This window comes from Pungitius pungitius, chromosome 7 (genome assembly GCF_949316345.1).
Source record: "Pungitius pungitius chromosome 7, fPunPun2.1, whole genome shotgun sequence".
NCBI classification, from domain to species: Eukaryota; Metazoa; Chordata; class Actinopteri; order Perciformes; family Gasterosteidae; genus Pungitius; species Pungitius pungitius.
This window is the reverse complement of record NC_084906.1, coordinates 1,983,083-2,000,295: the sequence shown is the minus strand read 5'-3', so window position 1 is coordinate 2,000,295 and position 17,213 is coordinate 1,983,083. Positions and strand designations below refer to the sequence as shown.

Sequence of the window (17,213 nt, the reverse complement as noted above, 5' to 3'; positions counted from 1 at the left end):
CAGTTCGGAAAGTCTAAGAACAGAACAAACATCCACAAAGATGTATATATTTTTTTTTATTTGAGCCGCCGCTTTCCCCTTCAGCCCCATCCAAATGCATCCCTCCACCCTCCTCCTCCCACTTTGATCTCCTCTGCTGCCTCTCCATCGCTCTGTAAATTCACATTTTAAAGCACAGCATAATTGAAAAGGTTCTTTACCTGCTCACCAATCATCTTTAACATTTGAACAAATTGCTGTATTTAGGTTTAAAGCATGTGACCTTGAGTGTTGTTTGTGTGTGGCCGAGTTGAGTTGCTGATTCAGCGAGCGCAGGAAGGATTCAGCTTGCTTAAGGTCTTAAGTTTACATTTCCACCAGCCGGAGGAGATTAGGCCCACCTGAATGAGAACAGGCATTTCATTCATTGTCCCTTTTCCTCTGGATGCATCACGCACGAAGCAAAAATACGCACGTGAGTGTAGGAGACAGAGTTAATTAAATTAGTGAAAAATACATTCTCTGATGTATTAATCAAATATGTCGTATATGTGTCACTGAAAGCTGAAAAAAAAAGTTCTCCAGCTTAAACATTGTGTCTATTGGTGAAGAATATAACGTACTGACAGTCTGCCCCCCTTTTCGTCCCCGTCTCCAGGCATCTGCACACATGCAATACGTCCCGCCTGCCGCCAAGCTATCTGCATATAATAACCGATCAAAAGAGAGAAAGAGACAAAGCACCCACGTGATAGAAATAAAGGCCGTAATGTGCGAGTCCACGTGTGTGTGTGTGTGTGTGTGTGTGTGCACACATTTGCGTTGAGTTATTGGCCTCTTTTATCTGGCTTCACCCACATCTCCACTAAGAGGTGGGTGCGTAAACACAGAGTGGTATCGTCTAGTCTCCGAGTTTCTTTGCGTTCTCCTTCATTTGTGATCCTCTGACTGCTCTCGCTGTGTGCGTAGGTGTAATGTGATAAAAGCGCCGGCTCACAACAGGGCCCCGTCGCGCAGCCAGAGGCGCAGCTTCGGGATGGCTTTAAGTAAATTACTCACTCCTCTTTAACCCCCCCCCCCCGAAACCCGACCTTTTATCCTGCACATGCACACACATACACACTCTCAGAATGGCGTGGAGAAGACCTGGAGGCCTGTTTCTCTGACCAATGTGAAACCACAACGTTGTCCTGACCTAAAGGGACGGCACCAGCACATGAAACAAGTCAGATAGGAAATGTTGCCGCTTCGAGTAGATGACTTTTCTGAAGGGAAGTTCAGTGGCAATCATTTAGCCTTTTAGCCTGTGGCAGAACTTGCTGAACGTTTTTGCAGCAAATTCTAAAGTATGTAATATGTACTGCTTTATCTGTCCACTTTGTGGCCTAAATGAATGCTTGCTGCAAACATCTTCTATTGAAGCAAGCAGGGGCGTTATTTTTTCATCCAGACTCATCTTTCACTTCGTCCAGCAGTGTATTCTTTAACTTTTGTGCTGTTTTGAAAGCAACACTGAAGACATGTATATTAAAAAAAATATAAAAGGAATATGCAATGTTTGTGAAATTATAAAAAATGATACGCGCCTAATTAGCTTAGACCTAATCAGCTTAGTGTGATATGCATTTCAAATGAAGGTCTCTGGCCTGGCAGAAGGGGTAAATATGTGTCTCTAGGAAGTTAGTCAATGTTCCAACATGTAATATGGAGAAAGAAACATGGTTTTAGCTGTGGAGGGCGATCAACAGGAGAAATAGATCAGCTGTCATGAGGCCATCTCAAATGGTAGTTATGTGATTTATCGTCATGGTAAAATGTAGAAGAACATGATGGTAGATCCCATGTAATCATCTGACAGAATAAATATAACCTATTTCTATCTATTCATAGATTTACTACCTCACAATTGTTGAGTAGAACGCAATTAGTTTTTAGACAGGCATGCAGAGTGTGTGTGTGTGTGTGTGTGTGTGTGTGTGTCCATGTATTTGTACTTGGCATGTTGGGGGGTACTTGTAAGATTTAAGACTACGGAGCCACGGGGAGAGTGATGATGTGTCACAACCTCCATTTAATGGCCTTAAATTATTTGAAATATGAAATGTGTCGGACATTTGGCATCCACAGAGGATGAGATGGCATTACACACATAGATGAACAGCATTGAGCCACACACAACGGCATTCATCACACACACACACACACACACACACACTAAAAATGGTATTGCTTGTGAGGTTATTATTCCAGTCTAAGCTGCTGTCAGATCCCGCAGTGATTGAGCTATTGAAATATCCTGTTTTATTCAGTAGTGTGTGTGTGTGAGACACACGGTGGTTAAGAGAGAGTCTCTCTCCCTGGTGTATAAAAAATCAGGTTAAACAGTGTCTCAAGGATTATTTTTTTGCTATTTTTCCTGCTGCTCTTTCACTTTGATTCCCCAGGTTCTTCTGTCGCACCACACTGAGGTCTTCTTATTTTTTTACTGGCTTTTCACACTCAGCTCGACATGTTCTTCCTCTGAGCAAAGACAATCTTTCACAGTGGATTCATAGTGAGGAATTTGAGAATGAAAAGAATTAGTTATATTTTATTAACTAATAAAAAGATAGTTGTGGTATTACACATTTGTTTTTCCAGTTAATTTACAGGGATTCATATAGTTAACCCAGGCTATACTATGTTGTAAAATATTTATTAAGTCGTGTCGTCCCTGTGCCTGGTAAACCCCATCAGGCCGTGCTGTTGGAAAGTGAATTTTCTCTGAAGCTGCCTTCTGTTTGTCAGTCAGTGACGAATCTATTCTGAATTTCCTCTCTCCTCGCCCTCTCTGTCTATCTATTCCATTAGGAAAAGAAGATCACTTTTATGTGGCAGCCAGTCAAGGAGCCGAGGGCTCGGGGCCTGTCTGTCTGGTGTTGTTGGTGAACGTCTGTGTGCAGCTGTTTCTTCAAAGCTCCGATGTAGCCAAAGCACTGATAACACTTTGTGAGACCCCTCGAGAGGGACTGCATGTCAAGTTGCCTGTGCATTTTCACAGAGACACACACACACACACACACACACACACACAGGGTAAACTGGTCTTTCTGCAGGATGTGTTGCATTAAGAGTATGTATCTTAAACCACCTTTTTTTCCCATATTGTCCTCCTTAGCTCCTCAGTGTTAAATCCCCATCAAAGTGGCAGACCAACATTTCTAGAGCTGTGCAACACACAACAACCTTTATACACATGCAGGGATGCCAACGCCTCTGGCTTCCATCTTATTTTAGCGTTTGGAGGATGTATTAATATTAAGTGTAATGGTAATTGCTACATTAGCCAAGTGTCCTAAATATACTGAATGAATATGCATCGATGTGCCAAAGCACAGGGGAACTTTTCAATGCAATTTATTTTCATGCAGTTGAAAGTTGCTTCCTTTTTGTCCTAGACAATAGGTGTTATCAAATAATTGGCCACATTTCTTCCTGGAGACCTGTAATTCCTGTACATTTGTTACATATTTGTTGAGGTGGTGAAGTGGGTCAGCCATCATTGATGGAGATCTTGACAGAGAGCTTGCTTGGTATTTAGGAAGCATTGTTGCAGTGCATCATTTGTTCCAATTCGTCAGTTGTCATTGCGCACAAGGAGGAATGTACCGGTTGTACTAATTTGAACAAATATATGAAAATATGATGCATCTCCATTGCTGCCCTGCACAGTCCTTCTGTGCCGTTTTGTCCTCTTTTGAAAAGGGCATTTAGTCTCTGATGTGTTTTTGGGTGGATGACATTCTGCCTTTGTTTTGCTGAGGAGAATCCTGCTGTTCAGGTCAGGTTTTCAATGGTAAATGAAGTGTGCAAAGTGACGGGTCATGCAACAACACCAGTCTCAGGCTGCCCACAAACTAGCAGAACTATGCAAAACTCCAGAGTCTGATGCCCTATGCAGCTACTGTGTCACACATCCTGCACAGCTGTGATGAAAAACATGCACTGAAGTGTCGGGATGTGGTTTTTGGCTGTTGTTTAGTGTTATTTTAATGTTGAATAATTTAGCAAAAATGTTCCCCTCCTGCTTCGGAATTTTCATTTTTTTTTTTCTCGCATCATTCCTCATGAATATAGATGGCAATTTGTTTTCAATTACGCGTGTGTACCTGACAGTAAGAGGCATGCAAGACTCAACACGGATTTGTTTTTTATTGATGCTCTTGTATGAAAGATAAGGCCTTCATATTGATGTTTCATATACTAGATGAACACGTCGCTTGTCTACGATTTGGCCCATTAAGCCTCCTCTCCAAACTCAAATGCCTTCAGCTGTTACCGTGTAGAGCAAGTGTGTCTGTTAACGTTTGAACGCAGTCCTTTCTATTTCTAGTTTTTAGTGCTGATCTGTGATCTTTAGTTTGGAGTTTTTGCTCCAACACCTGGAGAATGTCGGTGAGATTACGTACATCTCGTGCGAGTGTTAGTCTCTTTTTTCTTTGTTGTGTTCGGGAGAGATTGTCCTTCAGATTAAGGTCATTGAGCTGTACCTCATCTCTCTGTACCATCTAGTAGCTGTCCAGGGAAGGGTCTGAGGATGTGTAGAAGGCTTAAACACATGACCTGCAGGTGGAAGAAGGTAGAATAATCCATTGAATGGATGTTTTGGACTGTAGCTCTGCATTAAATACAGAATCCCCTCAAATGTTACTTACTTTAAGAAGAGGGAGGGGGGGGGTTAGTATAGAATCTTGGAAACATTTATTTTGAGTTTGCTGGGATTGTTTTTTGGACCATGTTACGCAATGGGCTGTCTTCACTGAGTGATCAACGAGAGGCTCTTGGGCGTTTGATGATCGATGGAATGGGTGAAAGCAAAGACAACTCTTGCACACAGAGTAGAACTGTGGAGGTGATCATCTTCTCTAAAGCACGGAGCCCCATGGTTGTGGGATCAAATGTGAAAAATCTGAGGGGCCAAAACTTTAAAGCGGTATCATGAACAAAAGAGTTTCAAAAAATTAACCAGACTTCATGTATGTAATCAGTGTGACAATTAAGCTCTTTACTCCAACTTTCACCCTTAATGAACCTCTGGGACAAAAACCCTCTTGTTGCTTGTATGATTTTTTTTATTATTTATTTAATTTGATTTAAATATCAACCTTTTAACTTTGCTGACACCCTACGTGACCCCCCCCCCCCCCCAAACCACTTGAGACGCTGCTGGGATGATGCTGATGTTGTTTATGTGCTCATGTTAATTAAATTACTTGGATCTTAGTGCAGATGATTAGCATGCGATTACTAACAGCTAGCAGGGAACCCTATAGGCTATTATCATAAGGAGCCCCTTAGGAGCACTGTGTGGGAAGGTAACACAGAGAGAGAGAGAGAGAGAGAGAGAGAGAGCAAAGTTATGTCGCTCACCCAGAGAAGAGAGCTACTTCAAAGCACAAGTGCTTTTTTTTTTTTTTTTTTTTTTTAGCACATTACATGATTCAGTTTGATTTGTCCAACCTGGCTGGAGTTACATAATGTTGCTGCTGGGATGCATTAAAGAGGAAACACGCCCACCTTCACGCACGCACGCACGCATGAAAAGTGGAATCATTGTAGTTTACTGAACTCCCCCAGAAATCGTAAGATGCCTCAAGGAGGAGAAACGAACACATCAGTAGACAATATGCGCAGTCATCGCAGGTGTTTCTCTACAAGGACTTTCTCCCATACAAACACTCGTGGAGGGGGGGGGGGGGTGGGGGGGGGCTCTACACAGCAGCAGACACCCACAGCTGTGCCCCAACTCTACTCATCACACACCTGCTTCCACGTACTGGATTTTCTGCTGCACATATGCCCTCGAGTTTACCATACAACACGTTTCTCTGTGATACTTCCAAGGAATGTGTGTCTTAAGGAGCTGCTCGTTAGCAACGTGCACTTTGTCACTTTGGAGCAGGTTTCTTTCTTTTTTCTTTTTTTTTTACCCTCACCAGACATCGAAGGTCCTGCAGCAAATGAGGGAACATCTGGAAGAGCCCACTGCTCGTTAACTCTAACTTTGAATAATACGGTCTTTGAGTTAGAGAAGCGATGAGGTATAACTGTGTACATCCCTGCTCCCCTAAGCATTTTGAATATATGCAACTATATCAACTACATCAGTACTCTAAGCTCAAATATCTGCCATCCGTGTGCACTAACATCTGCTTTTAAAACGAGTTTTTATTTTTTTACACTGTTAAATTCACTCTATTTTGGAAAGTACGACAATTATAATTGTTTTAGAAATGTCTATAATGTCTGTATTTGCATCCGCCTGTCCCGTTCGTCCCGCAGATGCCAGGGCCTGCCCCTCCAAAGACTTCCAGTGTCGCAACGGGAAATGTATGGCGCCGATCTTCGTGTGCGACGGCGACGACGACTGCGGGGACGCCAGCGACGAGGTGAAGTGCTCGGCGCCCGCCTGCGGCCAGCACGAGTTCCGCTGCAACGACTCGGAGTGCATCCCGGCCCTGTGGAGCTGCGACGGCGACCCGGACTGCAAGGACAAGTCGGACGAGTCCATGGAGCGCTGCAGTCGGAGGACGGAGCCCCAGAGGCCCCGCTGCCCGGCGGGCGAGTTCCAGTGTGGCAGCGGGGAGTGTGTCCACACCAACTGGAAGTGTGATGGAGACGCCGACTGCAAGGACAAATCGGACGAAGCCGACTGTCGTAAGTCATCTGTGGATGTATTTAGGATTCGTGTGGATGACGAATATCGGAACATCTTCAAAAGGGAAAATACTGCTTTTTGATTATTACTAGGAAACGTTGAATGGGCCAGCAATTATGTCCTGTGTAGCCACAGCATCCATTGACAGAAACAACTTTAGGGCTTTAGGGCCAATTACAGTGGGGGTTTTTTTCATATTAGCTTCATGCTTAATGTGAAAGGTTTATACCAGCTGTGGAATGTAGTTCATTAATGCATACAAACAATGTGTAGTGGAACATTATTAGATTACGTGTGTGACTTACTACTACTACTGAAGGAATATCCTTCAAAGGCTGACACGCCCTCTACTGTGAAAAAGAGACTACAAGGCAGAAATTGCTGTGCGTCAAAAGGATTGAAGGAAGCTCAATGCTAACTTGGTGATCCATGAGTGTGTTGCCATGCAACCATGAAACCTCAGTGGAGTGTGTGTGTGACCACATGCGTTTGCCCGTGAGAGAGTGTGTACGTGGGATGTGAATGTCCTTCATTAAGTGGGACCCCCCATCTGGTCTCCTCTTCACACTCCCACATACCTCTCAGTGAGATATCAGCAGCCTCGCACATAAGACATGACACACACACACACACACACACACACACACACAGTTTCACAGAAGACCTGGGCAGAAGCAAGTGTTCTAACGCGGCGGTTCTTCTAGTTGAAGGCGATACGGAAGTGTTTTAAAGCTTGTATTCTCACTCTTCTAGTCGTCCCATAGAGACGACACAGACGTCTATGACAAAATGACCCTTCTTCTCTCTTGATTTCTTAACTAGAAATGACTATCCTTCACCCTACACAATCTTATCATTTTTGTACTTGTATTGTGAGTATCTTCAACATTTTTTAATTATAGTTTCTACTAAATTCAGCTACTCAATGAGCTTAGCTTGTCAGCTTCACTGTTGAATTGTATATATTCTAAAAATCGGGCATGAAGAAAGACATGTACATGAATCTGTTGGACGATAATATAATGACAGCCACGGATCACATTTTGAATAAGAGTCGGCCGTTGGAGGTTTTTGTCAAACAAGGCGTAATAGTTTTAGATGTCTGCAAAAATGTAAATGAGAGAGTTGTAGCTCGGCTCAAGATGTAAATCATGTGAGAATGATTGCAATACGTCCAGTTTGTTGTCTCCTCCTCTATTCCGTCAAGCTTTCCCGCTCCCTGGTTATCTCCCATCTCATTTGAAACATCCGTCTCCATAATCTTTTCTCATTTCACCGACATGCAGAACGGTGTCTGTGAGAAGGGAGACGGGAGGAAATGTAAATGAGAAATGCAAAAAGTCTCTTTCGTTGGTTCCCTCTTTTTTTTTTTTTTTTTCTCCTGCCAGCAAATGTGCAGATGGAAATCCATTATTATCCCTATTTGTAGGGATTCATCATAATTAGCTGAGTTCAGGTCCTAATCATTTCAGAATAAGTTGATTTTATTAACAGCACATGATTAAGACCTCTTCACTCTGTTGATGTGTTTTCCGTTTTAGTTTAAGCACTTTAGGGTCAGTTGATCGGTGTTCATCTAAAGGGACCCGCGTCCCAGTGCATGACGTTTCCGTCTGCTCATTGCTGCTTCTGCACATGCACCTGTGTGGGTGGGTCCTTGCTTGGTGTGAAACAGATTGCCCGTGCGTTATTACAGATTTCCTCATGCGGCGATAGTCATCCATCCACTCATTGGCCTCCAAAGCCAACAATCATGTTTACTTCCATTCCCTCGGTAGAGCCAGTCCAATAGACAATGCATGAATAATTAAACAGCCAGTTAAAAAGATAAATGAGTTAAATAAACCTGCCCTCGACGTTAAACCGAGCTCATACAAATACTTGCGCGCACACACACACACACACACACACTCGATAGGTCAGTGGATCTGGGTTTTGGGACAGTGAATGACTACCTACCTGCTTTTCATTTCCATTGGGGCTTTTTCTCTGCAGGTAAGGGTTGTCCATGACTGATTATTGTTGGATTGGAATGCACCCCAAGTTGGCCTGATGAAAGAAGGCAAAACACACTTTCATAGACGCGGTTGAAAAAGAGAAATGATGGCCTGAAACAAATGATATTTTCACGGAAACATGGACAACATAAGCATGTGTGGTTTGTGTTTGTCAGCCCTGCTTACATGCCGACCTGATGAGTTCCAGTGTGGCGATGGGTCCTGTATTCACGGCACGATGCAGTGCAACAAGGTTCACGACTGTCCGGACTACAGCGATGAAGCCGGCTGCGTCAACGGTGAGTGTCCGATGGGTGTGGCTTGTAAAACATGCAACTTGTTACAATGGGCCCTTAATGCAGGGTCATCAAATGTAGCCATTGATTTGTCTGAAGGTTTTGTGGGATTTTGATTACGGTACAAAGAAAAGTGGAGATGGACATTTATATTGCAAAGTTAATCTCTTTAGTCATTTGTCATGCTTGATTTACCCTCTAATGCTGCGGTGGGTATTGTAAAAATTATAGATGGCTGTATTTGATGATGTGTAAGCCGTCTGCAGGGAGTGGTTGAAATAAAACATCAATGTGACTTATTGTAAAGCTCCAAGAGATTTAAGGCATAAAACTTGCCGCGGCTCTTTTAAGACTCTGCTAAAGCCTCGTGCTTTAGCAGATCTTCTCACGAGGCAGAGTAGACAACGGAGTGTTTTGAAATGAAGCACCACATCACATACAGATGCTTCTATCTATCTACTCTATCTAAATCCTAATAAACACAACAAAATAAAGGAAAAAGCACCCCCAATGGATGCGAATGCCCTACCAATCATGGTGTGTTAGTAATTTACATTTAGATGTCACCGTTTGTTGCAGAATACTAATCCGTTTCAATCAGTTTCAACTCTGCGGGATTTGTTTTTTAGACTGCATTCACACCAAATCAGGCTTCCTTTTTTTTTGCTTTCCCATTTACGACGGGTCAAATGCACTACCCACAATCACATGAGAGTGAAGGCTTGCTTCAAAATCAACGCAATGCCTGGTTTGGTGTGAGTGCAGCTAAGGGCACCTACTTACCTGGGCAGTACCTGGGCAGTACCTGGGCATTGTGTGTTTCTAGCTGAATAGAGATGTAGTTCAGTAAATACCAAGCTGATCTTTAACCCGCGTCGCGTGTCGTCTCTCCACCGCAGTTACAAAGTGTGACGGGTCAAGGAAGTTTCGCTGTAAGAACGGGGAGTGTATTGACAGCAGCAAGGTGTGTGACAACGTGAAGGACTGCAAGGACTGGTCTGATGAACCCATGAAGGAGTGTGGTAATTAGTCTCTGTTCCTCTGCACACACCTACACACCCAGACCGTCGTTAGTCCTGCAAAGCCTTGCATACACGGATGCTCCTATACACGCCAAGGCATCGTCCACGACTTCTTCGTGAACGTGGGCGGTCACTAATCTTGGTAAAAGAAGCTTCGTTTTCATCAAGGCAGAGTAAATCAGCACATTTCTCAAAGGCCCTGTTGAGATCAAAGAACCAAGCGACTTTGCCCTCTAGTGCGATCTCAGCCGGGGGAAAACGTGAGCGGACTACAGTTACCCACGTGCAACCACACGGATTATCTATGCGCCGTAGATAATTACCCTTTACCGCACTCCAGTCACGGAGCTCGCGTGACAAGCAGCGCAATCCGGCTGCACACCAACAGAAGCGGTTGAGAAAAACACGGCTATTAATTAATGTAATTGGAAACGTATCGTGTGTGTGTGTATATACGCCAGTGAAGTACAAGCACAAGACTCAAGAGATTACATGGGGATCTGCTTTTCACTTATGGTGTTGCGGCAGAGTAGAAGCCAGTCACGTGGCTATGAAATGACATGTGAGAGTGCTCCACCTTCCAGCGAGCTCTGATCTCCAGGCGGGTTGGATGTCTGCTGTGATGAGATTGACTCGTAACCATATGATTAATGTCAAACGTGATGTTCAGTTGTGGCTCAAGGCAGACCTGCCACCCCTCCTTGTTTTCACTCTTGACTTCCATCTGCCACTATGCACAGCACCGCTTACGCAGTAGAGCCAATGACGGGTCGAATGGTTCAAGATGATTCACATTTGCAATCGTACACTTTTTTTTCATTCACGTTTACTTGGCAGCCGCCTTCTTCCCTGAATTGGATGGCGCATTGCTGCATTATATCCAACAGTCTATCATAGCATGAACCTGAAGGCAGGACGATGCTCAACGTGTATGTGTATTATTAGAACAAACTCGGGACGCATTCCTAAATAAAGGGCATCCGAACACTGCCTTCAAACGGTTTAACATCTTGACTCAGAACCATGAGTATTAAAATACTATTATGACAACTTCTCACTCCTGTGGAAAGGTTTTCCACAAGATTTTGGAGATTCGCCGCAGTGATTTGCTCCAATTTACCCTCAATAGCATGAGTGGAGTCTGCTAATGACTTAAGGCAACAAATCTCTCTGCAGAGATTTCCACGCTCCTTATGAACCTTTGCACTTTGTGCAGCAAGGTTTTTTTCATCATGAAAAAAACTAAACTGATACTGCAAATACATTTTTACGGTTGTAATATTCACCAAAAAGGGAAACTTTAATTGTTTTATGTATCAATGCTGTTAGGACAAGTACGTGGAGAGGTATTGACTCCCAATTCCAATATGGGTTGATGAAACCCAGCATTCTGATTGGTTGCATTATTGAGCGATAATGTACAGCTGCTGTTCACATTTACCCGAGCGTTTCAGATCACTGCACCCTGTACTTTACACACTTTTACAGGATACCAAACTCACACATGACCTTAAGTATATTATGTAGCTGCTAAAAGGAAGTAGTTGAAGTAAGATTTTATATTTTTCATTTCATTCATATTTTGATAACACTATAATACTTTGGCTACACCGCATGATGGAAAATTAATAATTGCAATTAAAAAATGTCTCTTAAAGTCTTCCTCCTTTCTCTCTCAATGTCTCTCCCTTTTATTCTTGCCTTCTCTTTCTCTCAGTCTCACTGCCTCTCATTACAACCTGTAGCCTTGACGTTTAAATCCTCAATGTAAGCCGGTAATGAAGAACCAGCTTTGGTTTTCTGGAGCGATCTCTCTCTACTCCTTGGAGGGTAGTTAAAAGACAACGGTATAAATGTAGGAGCAGAAACGGATCCAAAAAGAAAAAGACTTAGAGGTAGTATAACTGAGAAGTGGTCCAATCCAATCCTACCAAATGGAGAGACTGTGCAGAGGTGATGAAGGACGTCATGTGTCTGTGTAACAAAGGGCGTCTTTGTAGATGAACGTGCTGGAGATGGATTGATTCCAGGTGCATTTGGCGGAGAAGATGCCTTTAGGCCATGAACACACACACAAGGAGGCCCATGGAGATACTGTACACATACTCATACTGATTTTATGCTCAATGTGTTTTATTGTTTTATCTATCTTTTAACCAACTTATCTCAACTAGCAGGATGATGTCTTTTGGCATTTGTCTCTCTGTCGAACTGTGGAGTCTGTTGGAGTGAATTCATTTTCAACTCTGCCTGTCCCGTCCCTCTTGTGCCTGCCGTCTTCCTCTATCCGTCCTCCTGCCGCCCCCCCCCCCACCCCCTCCTCCCATCAGGCCTCAACGAGTGTGTGGACAACAATGGCGGCTGCTCCCACATCTGCAAGGACCGCAGGATTGGTTACGAGTGTGACTGCCCCTCTGGGTACCAACTCCTGGATAAAAAGACGTGTGGAGGTAAAGAAACAAGTTATGCAACAAAAACAAAACTCCTTTAAAGCAATATTTCATCCCCCAAAATAATATTTTACATATTAGTCAACTTTTTATTTCTTGAGTAGAACTTTTCTACTGAGTCACTGGAGAGAAAAGTCTTGATGAATTAATGTGTATGGCGCCTAACTACATCCTCACATACTGGGTATGACACTAAAAAGATGTCTACACAAGTTCATGAAGCGATGGTCATTTTGTGCCGGAAGCCTTCCATAAATGCAGATAAATTAAAAAATATTATAGATATTACGTTTAAATAAATACTATTTTTATGAGAAATGGAGTCTGGTACATGAGCTGAAGCAGGAATAAACTAGCCCAAAAACAAGCATAAATGCGTACATATTTTCATGTTTTATCTTTTAATACACAATTTCAAATACAGGGATTTGGGGGCAGTTAGAAGCCAGAAAGGAATCCAGCTTTGGTGGAGCCCAGATTCGTGGGTGGGTCGATGCTATATATGAAAAAAAAAAAAAAACTCTTAACCACCCACCAACATTCATGATGCCAACATTTTTTTTCTTATGTACTTTGTATAGCGTTGGTTATGAGATGAACACACACTTATTCATTATTATTAAACCAGTAGCAAGCATACATATTTTTTTTCTAATAGCCTCATAGATCAAAGTCTTAGAAACTCCATTTGAAGGATCAGAGGCTTTATTTGAAGTCAAGATTCTTTTAATAAAGATTGTTAACATGATGGATAGATCAAATTCATCTCTCTTGTTTCTCACTCTTCGGGCATAAATGACTTGTTGTGTGTCCGTTGTGTGCTTTTAAACGTTATATCTCTGGCATGTTTCTCCACACAGACATCGATGAATGCGAGAACCCAGATGCCTGCAGTCAGATCTGCATCAACTACAAAGGCGATTACAAGTGCGAATGCTACGAAGGCTACGAGATGGACCCTGCCTCCAAGACCTGCAAGGCCGTGGGTGAGTCACTCATCAGACACGCACTGTAATAGACGGGGGGGTCCTCGCGACGATACGAACATGAGCACATGTGTCAAAACTAGCTTTAGTGCGCCATTACTCTTCCGTCACGGAAACGCTGCTGCCGGGGCGCATCCCACAATATTCTCACGCCGTGGGGTTCTGGGAAACCAGACGCCCGCTTAGTATGGAGGTCGTGCGCAGCAATCGGTGCAAAGATAAATATTTGCCACCGTTTCCAGCGATCCTTATTAATGAAAAGTTTGCAGCCTGCTGCTCTCTCTCTGGAGTGTCGAGGGGGGGGCTGTTGTGTGGGCAGAGGGGCCTGGCTCAAGCCGGGTCCCACCTCTCGTTGACCCTGGGTAAACACTTGCTAAAGAATGAAAATACAATCCTCTCCTCACAATTTCACCAGGCAAGGTTGTTGCTGGGGAAATGGTCTGCCCAAGTCAGATGCACCAGCTTGTTAGCGGCACACGAAGGTGCCTTGTGGAAGGCTCCATGTGAATTGTGTGCAGTTTTTTTATACTAAAGAACCGCACTTTCTGTCGACAACCATTTAAATGTGCAGATCATGTTGATGCGTAGGGAACAACTAGCTGGAGCCGAACATCCGCGCTGTTCCTGTCATTTAAAAATGTACGCCTTTTGCAGACTTAGAGAGGATTGAAGTCAGTTCATTATCCGTGTTTGATCTACCGTATTACAAATTCTACAGGAAACATAACCTCTGGCCGGCCTGTGTCGACGCCTCGCAACGACACATTCCCTCAAATGGAGAACGGAACCTTTTGACTGATTGAGTTAAACAGCAAATTAACTTTTTTCTTTTTTTGGGTGGGGGGACAAGAGAGAGAAAAAGAAGAGTGTTACTGGGGGATTACTGCCATCGCTCTGGGTGAATCATTAAAGGTTGAAACCGGCCTGTTAATGAGAGAGTTTAAAGCCAAAAGAGACACTCACTCCCAAACTAAGTGGCATAAAAAAAACACCACCATTGATTACTTCATGCTTCTCCGTGTGAATCTTTATCACCGTTAAGCAGAGCGAACTGTCCACGCTGGAGGCCGGGACATTTGTTAGAACAGAGGATTGGCGAGCAGCAGGGGAAACGAGATGCATCGATGCATGGATATCTCTGAGCTCATCCAGGTAACGTGGAGACGGCATCGAGAGGAAGAGACGGAACGTGTGACAGGGTTATTGTTCGTGTCGTTGTTATTCACTCAGAGGCACAACTAGAGCCCACGCAGAGGTCTGCTTCTGGGCGGTGTGGTAACGTGGGCCTAACGTGGGCCTAACGTGGGCCTAACGTGGGCCTAACGAAGCCTTATTTTCCTGTGAACTCATTCCCAGACGCTCGTTTGTACACCCAATCCCGCGAGATACGAGGTATGACAGCTTCTTCGATGAGATATAATTACACAATTGAGGCCGGTATTTGTGCTTTCATCTCGGGGCCACACACCAAAAGACAATGTCATCCTCATGATAAACACAGAGGCATGTATACGCTTTATTGCCTGCCATGTCATTAACTCGTGTTTGTTGTGTTAGTGCAGGTTAAGCCAGTGTAAATGATTAAGAAGCAGAGTTACTTGTGCTCTTTGCGTTGTCTAGTGTACAAACAGTACATTTCATTGTAATTCTAACAACTTGGTTTGGATTTGCAGATTAGTTGTGGAGGAGTATGCAACACTAGGAATGCTAATTAAAAGTAAAGTCCCAGACAGGAGTCGTGATACGTGGCCTCTACTAAGCCGGCATTGCAGGTATTTCTATCGGTACATGGCAGTCGTCAAATGGAGTTTTATTTTGGTAGTAATTGTGTTGGTCCACATTGATTTAAACAGGACAAAGATCAAGACTGTGAAAGAGAGGAAATATGAAAGCTTCAAAATGACACACCAGTGGCCTTACAGTAGATTAGTTATTCCTCATTGTCAACATTATCTTATCACAACTGAACATTTAAAACATACAGATAACTACTTTAGAAAAGGTTTTGCCAGTTTTCACATTTGTATTATAAAAACTACAAAACTGAATATAAGCTTCAACTAGGAATCAAAACTACTTCTGCCCTTGATAGTGGAAAGCATGTATACAAAAATGAGTAATAAATATAGTGTTATTATTATATTATTAACAGCGCTGCAGATGAACAGTCACCCATTGGCTTTGCTGGCATCTCTCCTGACCGTCACCTACATAAAAACGGTACACCTACAACCAAAGGGTGTGTGTGATGAGAGTGATGTGACAGCGGGGGCGACGTTACAGGTGCGCCCAACAAACGGGACGCGCTGTCACAACGATGCAGAAGAGATTTACCAACTGCCTGTGGACAGAAAGCTCTTCTTTTTTTTTTTTTTTTGCCTCTTTCCTTCCCTTTTGTTCCCCGTTGCGTCTCATCTGCGGAGCGCTGCTGACTTAGAACCACGGTGCCATGAGCAGTTTCTCCTCCACACTTGACAGTTTGAGCGCACACTTTTCAAAATGATTTTCAAGCACTGGTCAGATTTTTCCCCATTGTCAAAACCATTTTGCCATAGGGCCCAGAATGTTCCAGAAACTTGTCTGAGTTTATACTGTTGGCTCATACTTTGGATCGTATTCTTTGTTCATCTTTTAAGAATGTGAAAATATTAATCCAGAATTCAAATGCACACAAATGAAATAATCCACTATCGAATCTGTCTTTTATTCCTTCATTGAGCTATCAAGACAGGGAAGAAACTTCAAAACTGTGCGATGTTGAAATAGTAATAACTTCTCATGACAAAATCAGTCCATCATTGGGAATAAATGTTTACATAACATAAGAATGGGTAGGATGACCTTTCTGTTACCAGCATCTTATTCCTCATTATACATGAAATGCCCATCATTTGTATGTCTACCCTTTGCATCTGTTGTTATGTCCTTACTTACTTACTTACTTACTTCTCCATCTCCACAATAAAAACATCTTCTTAGTGCATTAAAGGCCCGACAGTGTTTCCACAGTTGTTCCTTATCTCTTCTCTGCTTTATTTATTTTTTATTTAACAGCCCTGAACTGGCGTTACAGATTAAAGTATATCCAGGGGATCCTGCTCTTGTTCAGAAAGATGACTGTTGCTCTGCCAGGAAACATTGAGGAGAGATTATGTTCCAGGTGTTGAGGGGATCTCGGGTGTCATCGACCTGAGGAAAATCAGCATTTCTGTCAGCTTTTTTATTTAATGAAGAACATATTTCTGTGACTGCAGCGATGAAGGATTTGAGATTTTGTCTTGAACAAACGGGTCGAGGGGATCGATGAAAGATAAGTCAGATCCATTTTATATATGTTACTCTTTTCTCATCCAGACTTCATTGTTCTCCCCTTTCTTCTTCCGAGCCCACCTTCTCTATCCGTAGCGCTCGCTCGCTCCCGCGTGCCGCCGGTGAAAGTGATGGTTTCAAACCTAGTAGTTAGAGGAAAATGATGGAATCCAAACAGGAATAGTAACGCCATGTGTAGTTTCTGCGCAGTAGCCTGTATCAAACCGAGACTGAAGAAAGAGGGAAAGTGTGTGTGTGTGTGTTTCAGTATGACTGTTACTCAACTTCTCGTTACGTGGCATTTCTGCTCACCTGGACAGTGCGGAGTGGTGACAGATGGGAGGTAGAAGTGAAGCTGTGGGAGCGAGAGGCAAAATATAAAGACAGAGAGAGAAGCATTTTGAGGTGAAGCCATGCTGTTGAGCTAAAGTAAAGGGACTTCATTGGATTACAGTTTGAATGTTATTATTGATCTGT

At 43.2% G+C, this 17,213-nt stretch overlaps 1 protein-coding gene across 6 annotated transcripts in view; it reads left to right on the top strand.

Annotated features, from left to right (window-relative positions):
- lrp8 (low density lipoprotein receptor-related protein 8, apolipoprotein e receptor) overlaps nt 1-17,213 on the top strand; it is a 108,598-nt gene that overhangs the window by 67,978 nt on the left and 23,407 nt on the right. For all 6 annotated transcript variants that reach the window (XM_037468701.2, XM_037468700.2, XM_037468698.2 and 3 more), the window contains exons 5-9: nt 6,301-6,675; nt 8,850-8,972; nt 9,869-9,991; nt 12,322-12,441; nt 13,302-13,427. In XM_037468701.2, the coding sequence (XP_037324598.2) occupies nt 6,301-6,675; nt 8,850-8,972; nt 9,869-9,991; nt 12,322-12,441; nt 13,302-13,427 (867 nt within the window). The remainder of the gene's footprint in view (nt 1-6,300; nt 6,676-8,849; nt 8,973-9,868; nt 9,992-12,321; nt 12,442-13,301; nt 13,428-17,213) is intronic.